The sequence below is a fragment of the Rhamphochromis longiceps genome, linkage group LG23 (genome assembly GCF_057381845.1).
Source record: "Rhamphochromis longiceps isolate RC_006_pf linkage group LG23, R_longiceps_female_GT1.1, whole genome shotgun sequence".
NCBI classification, from domain to species: domain Eukaryota; kingdom Metazoa; phylum Chordata; class Actinopteri; order Cichliformes; family Cichlidae; genus Rhamphochromis; species Rhamphochromis longiceps.
Window position 1 is genome coordinate 8,683,138 of NC_140578.1, and position 6,450 is coordinate 8,689,587.

General features: G+C 41.4%; 1 protein-coding gene across 1 annotated transcript; it reads right to left on the reverse strand.

Moving 5' to 3' along the window:
* Positions 1-136: 136 nt before the first annotated feature.
* On the reverse strand, positions 137-4,067 carry slc10a4 (solute carrier family 10 member 4). The gene is made up of 3 exons (XM_085397928.1): positions 3,533-4,067; positions 3,101-3,311; positions 137-2,575 (listed from the first exon to the last, which is right to left on the reverse strand). The coding sequence occupies exons 1-3, from the start codon at positions 4,045-4,047 to the stop codon at positions 2,051-2,053; spliced, it is 1,251 nt and encodes a 416-aa protein (XP_085254054.1). The 5' UTR covers positions 4,048-4,067; the 3' UTR covers positions 137-2,050.
* Between the last annotated feature and the right edge of the window lie 2,383 nt (positions 4,068-6,450).

Below are 6,450 nucleotides of genomic sequence, written 5' to 3' on the forward strand. Positions count from 1 at the left end.
AAATAGAGTGGAGCTCTCCATTAGACCTAATTAAGATCAGGTGTAGGACGTCTCATTACAAGAAAGGAGGGGAAAGTAGACACGTGACAGAGGTGTGCCTGTTTTGTGTTTATACGTCTTTAATTGGCACAATTTTTACAGTACAATTAAGATCAGACTGTAGAGCACAGGTAAGCTAAAGTTTTGGCACAGGCTTGTTGGGAAAACTGCACATGAATCAGTCTGATATGTTTTTAAAATGGCTTTTAGTCTCTCTTACACACACACACACACACACACACACACACACACACACACACACACACACACACACACACACACACACACACACACACACTTAAAGCATTGGAACGAAACACTGTCCTGCTTCACTAATGCAACTTTGAAGTCATGTTTCTTTTGCTTTTTTTATATCACGAAATGAGACATCAGTGGTTAGGATGAACGAGTTAAGCTCAGGACATAAAGCACCTTTTTAGCAATCATGTTAACATTTTACAGGCATTTCTTTTATGAATAACAGCGATGAAATGATAAATCCATCTGAACGCCTTAATCTGCTTCCCTGCGTCATAGTATGTATGGAAGGTCATAACTGCCAAAATTAAAAAATAAAGAAATTAGTCAATAAATGACTCAGTAATTAGATTATATGCTTTATCAGCGGTTGAAGTTTCCAGATTTATATAACAACATAGTGTAGTGGTTAACACATTCACCTTACATGTGCATGATCACCATTTTGAGACTAGGAGAACGCAGCCCTACCCCCACATTTTTCCAAGGCGAGGTCACACGCTATTGGATTCCCGGTGCTATTCCAAAGCCTGGATAAATGGGAGGGTTGAGGGAGGGTGACCCATTTAGAAAAGGGAAAGCTTATGTGTGAAGGCTAGCTACGCAGGTACTTTTTAAAACAAGATTTTTCCGAGTTTGTCTTTAAAAAATGTCTCCTTACACATGAAAATGCAAAACCAATCTCGAGCGCAGTCAAGAGCATGCTAAAGCAACAGGTGGTGATATAACCCCAACCTTCAAAAAATGTTGGCCAATCAAAAGCTCATAAACAATAACACGGCACAGAGTCTGCGAGGAGCTAAAGGTGCACATCCCTGCTAATCTTAAGCAAGAAACGAATAAAACACCCGAATTTCAATCAACCAATTTAAATCATACACATGTATCAAAGATGGACGTAACCTTCGGGTCTAACAATAAAGCCAATGCAGAAGTGCCAAAATATCTGTATCCTACTTGAAGACCACCAGATGGCAATAGCTGTGGTTTTGAAAAGTCATTTAATTCTATAGAGTTCTGTGGGAAAATTATTTTCTGATTTTCCTGCTGAGTTTATGGTCTCAATCACTCATTTCGGGTCATGCTAAAAATAAAAACCAAGGTCTGTTTTATAAGCAAAGCAGAATGGAAGGATATCTGTGGTATGTAGCTACAAGTCAGTGAGCGTTAGCCAATGAGCATCCATTTTCACAGTCAGACCGTTATCTCTTCATATGTGGATTTTTGCAACTAAGCTGGCGATTGCAGAAACCACATCCCCAGGCTTCAAAATTGGACTTCAGAAACCAACAAGTGATGTCACGGTAGCTAGATCCATCTTTTATAATGTCTGCTTGGAGCCAACCTCACGTGGTCTTTAAAGGACCAGTATTAGATGAAGGTTTTATTACCTTTGCATTTGCTTCATTTTTCAGTCCTAGGAGTTCCCACTTGGCTAAAAATACAGTCAAATAATAGATAAATAATAAAAAGAATCATTAAATAAATGTAAAATAAAAGTCAAAATGAATGAAAGTAATAAAGTGGGATAACTATAATACCAAGTGACATGTTGAAAACAATAAAAACAAGTGTTTATATTATAGCTTTATTCATTTCTGTGTTTAAGTAATAATTTAATGTCTATTAATTGTGTTACTGAGTCATATATATATGTTTTTTCGGTTTTTTTTCTTTTTTCAATTTGGCAGTTTTGGTCCTCCATAGAGGAGCAGCGATTTTTGTTTTTTTTATTTTATTATTTTTATGCAGATTAAACTGGAGTTGGATCAGGAGGACAAGGATCCAGCATGATAGTGTTTGGGTCGCTCACTGTCACCGCACCATATGACGGTTCAAAGTCCTCGTCTTCAAACCTTTGATAATTTATGTCCGTGTCCTCACCGTCCACCATGGGATCTGGTTTATGCAGGACCTCCCTCCTGTACATCCTGTAGGCCAGGATGAAAATCCCAGCCTCGGTTGCTTGGAACAGGGCGTAGAGCAGGGGAAACATGTACATCCCCCCCATCAGCTGAGGAGGGAAGGCCAGCTTCAGGATAGCCGTACACAGCTGCACATTCTGGCAGCCCGTCTCCAGAGACACAGCCCTGCGACTGTTGGGGGGCAAGTCAAAAAGCACTGCCAGCCCGTAACCTGCAGCGTAACCGCACAGAGGCATCAGCACAGCCACCACGTAGACAGAAGGCGGGATGGTGGAGAGCAGCTCTGGCCCCAGCATTGCTCCAGTAAGGATGAAGAGTAACACCAGGGTGAACAACAAAGCCCACAGAGAAGCCTGCAAACACAAGAATTCAGCGTGAGAATTTTTTTTTAAAATATGGCGGCAACTTTCTACAAGACATGATTTTTAAAACCAAAAAATTTCGGTTTTTTTCTTCATTTGAACCATAAAGGCAATATCCAATCTGCGCAACCAATAATAACTAATAACATCACATTTTTATGTTGCTTGTAAACTCCTTTTTAAAAATTGTGTACATATAATAAAAGTTTAAGATAGACTGCTTTCTTTGCACTAAGGGGACAGCATATAATTTCGTTGTGCTTGTGGTGCCCAACATAACTGTGTACTCTAACTGATGAGGCCCTCATGTGTCGCTTTTATCAGAAAGCACAGGGAGGAGCTCTTCCTGATATAGTGCCTCTGATGTCACTCTTCCAGCGGTCAGCCACCCCACTAGTAATAACTGAGACCAAGAAATACGCAATGCGCTTTTGGGCTAAGGCCCCTAACCAAAAGCACTTCGGCTGGAACGAAATGATCGAACGGATGTATAAAAGTTAATTGTTGTCAGATTACCTTTAAAACAATATCCGCCACTCGCGTGTAGCGGTACCTAAGCATAACTCCAAACCCAATGGGGATGAGGGTGCTGCAAAGTGTCAGTATGATGGCCCCAAAGGGCAGGAGGTTAACCACAGGGGTGTTGATCCAGGCTCGACTGTAGATCCAGAGGCAGAGCGGCATCAAAACGAGCGCCAGCAGAGTGGAGGATATGGTCATGATGATGCTGGGAGGAGTAGAGAAAAGAAGGAGTATGGTGGACGTGCAGCACGTACGGTGTTGGATCGTTTGAGGAAAATGTAGCAATGGCTTAAAAAAAGCATGCAGAACTTAAAAGTTATTCTTAAGTGTTGTTATTTCAGTGCGTTAATGTCAGAATTTGCGCACAAAACACTGTTAACACCAAAACCCACTTCAAGTCATGCTTAGGTGAGTAAGGGGATCTACCTTAGATTCATCTCTCCGTGCACAAGCAGAGACATAATATTTGACAAGTTTCCTCCAGGACAGCAGCCACAGAGGAGCACGGCCATCGCCGCCACATCATCCAAAGAAAAGGCTAGCGCCAAAAGAAAAGCCACTAGTGGCATGATAACAAACTGACACACCAGAGCCAGGAGCACCCCGATGGGTCGGCGGATATGTTCTCCGAGCTGGCTGACCTCCACCGTGCAGCCCAGCCCCAACATAGTGAAGCAAAGTACCAGTCCGACGAACACATTGATGCCGTGACTGAGCGGGGAGTCCCAGAAGGCAGGCATCAGGTGAGAGGTTTCCGTCGGGAGAACGGCCATAAACTCGGCTACAGTCCTGTAACCGCTGCCTTGGAGAAACACGGCACGACCGACCGCTCCTAATCCCTTCATGACACCCTCCTCCGGAGAATCCACTTGCTTTAAAGTAATAAAGTCCACCGAACCAGCACTTTGCGCACTTCCACCCGGCAGACTGGAGTTCTCCATGGCGCAAAAGGAGATCAGAAAATCTCAACCGTCGCCTTGTGCCTGTATTGGCTCGTGCGTAAACGATTCCTCTAGTGACGCACTGTCACTAATAAGAAACTGCGGAAGGTCCAGTAGTCGGGGTATGTGATGGTGCCATGGTACTGATAGTCTAATGAGTCTGAGTGGTGCCACGGATTGTTTCTGGGCTAAACTGCTGGAGGAAAGACAGCACAGGGTCGTAAGTTTAAGCAAGAGTGGCTGGACCAATTAATAACTACCACAATTGCCATTTACACTGAGCTCTGCGCTGTATAGGAAGAAAGACCCCGCAAACTTCAATCTTATTATTACACTCTGACAGTTTGCCATCCTGAAAAATGAGACTCTGTTGAGTGGTTGCTGTTTCGTCTCTCGCGTGTTCTGCAGAAGGATGGAAAAGATCCTTGACATTTATGGGAAATGTAAGTTGCGCTAAGTCAGTTACTTGTTGAGGTTGAGTAAGCAGAGACTGTGTTGATCTTTAAATTATTGCAGCAAACTGTGAAAATCCGCCCGCCCTTTTCTTTCCCCCCCGTTTTTTTGGTCATGCTGGTCGCATTACGCACGAGTCCTCACCTCAAACGTTACGTTGCGCATAAGTCTTTTGGTTCAGTAGATTATTATTATTAAAATCAGACTTCAGCGTTTGACCTCAAACAAGAACTTGGGAACTCTGATTAGTGTTTTATAAATACCAACCTGAAAGCATATATATCACAGTGAATTTGTATATATATTGGTCAGATCAGCTGGAATTGAAATAATTCAGTTGCTCCCAAAAGTACTCCTGGTGGAGTCTGATATATTTCTTACGTGATTAAAGCGGGCTCAAGCTCACTCCCACATATATTTTCATTCTTGAATTCAAATAAGGTAGACATGTGTGATTCATAAACATTAAAAAACATTTTGCTGTGGCGCATTGAGCCTAAAATGCATGATGCCACGGAGCAAACCACACAGTTCCCACACCTCAACCTACAGGACTGAAAAGATTCCCTGGGTGCCAGAAAGCACAGGACACACCCAGAGGTCCTTGGTCTTTAATGGGCAGAGCAGTTACACAATATTACAGCTAATAGGATGAATATTGTTGCTGAATCTGCTTTTTATAAACCTGAAGCCTATATTTATTATTACATTTCAATTCCTGTAATACATAATATTTTTTGTGTTGAAATCTTTTATCCATCAATATGACAAAGAAAATCTTTTAACAGAAATCCTAAATATGAGTGAGGTAAAACTTGTACATGGTAAATGGTTTGATCGTTGCTTATTTTAAACCTTTGTTGTGATGAAATATTGTGGTCTGCTGCTGTGACAGTGTGTTCTCCACAATAATGGTTTATCTTATTCAGCATCACTCATATGAACTGTCTTTGTTCTGTGTGTCTGCAGCACACAGGAAATGATCCTGAGTGAATCTAGCACACGAAGATGAGAGTCTGGAAAAAATAAATTCACTCTTCGGAGCTGAAGAGGGGACAGAACAGTCGGTGACTCAGGCTTTCAATCTCCTCCCCTTCCCAGAGAAACACACCATGTCCCCTCCTCAGCAGCAGCGGGTGACTCCAGGTACGTAACGCTGTCTCTGTGCAGAATACATAATGTGTCCCCATCAGCAGCTGGACATAGTGTATGAGACTAAAACAAAAGTACAGTACAAAATGAATAAATACTGTAATTGATTACAGCTGACAAGAGCAAAGAACAGTGCAAGCAAATTGTTTTGTTGTTGTTGTTTGCTTTTTTCTTTTAGAAAATATAAATGTTATAGTAAAGTGAGAGCACACAGAGACAGATTTACATACCCAGAAATAATTTTGACACAATATATGAGTGTACTCTATTAAACCTATTAAAACCATGGAGGAAAAAAAAAGAGCCTGTATGAGTGTGACAAGTTGTATAAAATGCTTTGAGTGCTCAGATATTACAGTGCTATATAAGATGTGTTTTTTATGGCAGTTTTAAGTAAAAATCTAAATAAATAACATAAAAATATTCCCTTATGTACCTTCTTCTGGGCCTTTGTGCACACCCTCAGTTCATCCTCTGAAAAACATTACCTGATCTCAATTTCGGGCCCCTTAGTACTGACCACAGTGAACCATCTTCAGATGGCTGCTCCCCGCTGTATAACATGCCATATTGCAGAAGTGGTTTCTTGAACATGATGATGAGTTCACTGCCTCCGCAGTCACTTTATTTATTTTTTAGATACATTAAAGTGTCTGCTCAGTGTACATGTGGTTTAAAAACTGTCCTTAAATGTGTACAAACTCCACGGTGTGCAGCTTGTACACTTTGTGTTTACAAACAGTTTTATAGTTCCAAATTAGCAAAATTGCAAACAAGAAAAAGGAAAAGCTACATGTA

Excerpts from the sequence above, each read along its gene's own strand:
- slc10a4 (XM_085397928.1), bottom strand. The coding sequence starts at position 4,047 with ATGGAGAACTCCAGTCTGCCGGGTGGAAGTGCGCAAAGTGCTGGTTCG. Across the intron at positions 3,312-3,532 it reads CACGGAGAGATGAATCTAAG|CATCATCATGACCATATCCT; the intron begins GTAGATCCCCTT and ends TACTCCTCCCAG. Across the intron at positions 2,576-3,100 it reads TGGCGGATATTGTTTTAAAG|GCTTCTCTGTGGGCTTTGTT; the intron begins GTAATCTGACAA and ends TTGTGTTTGCAG.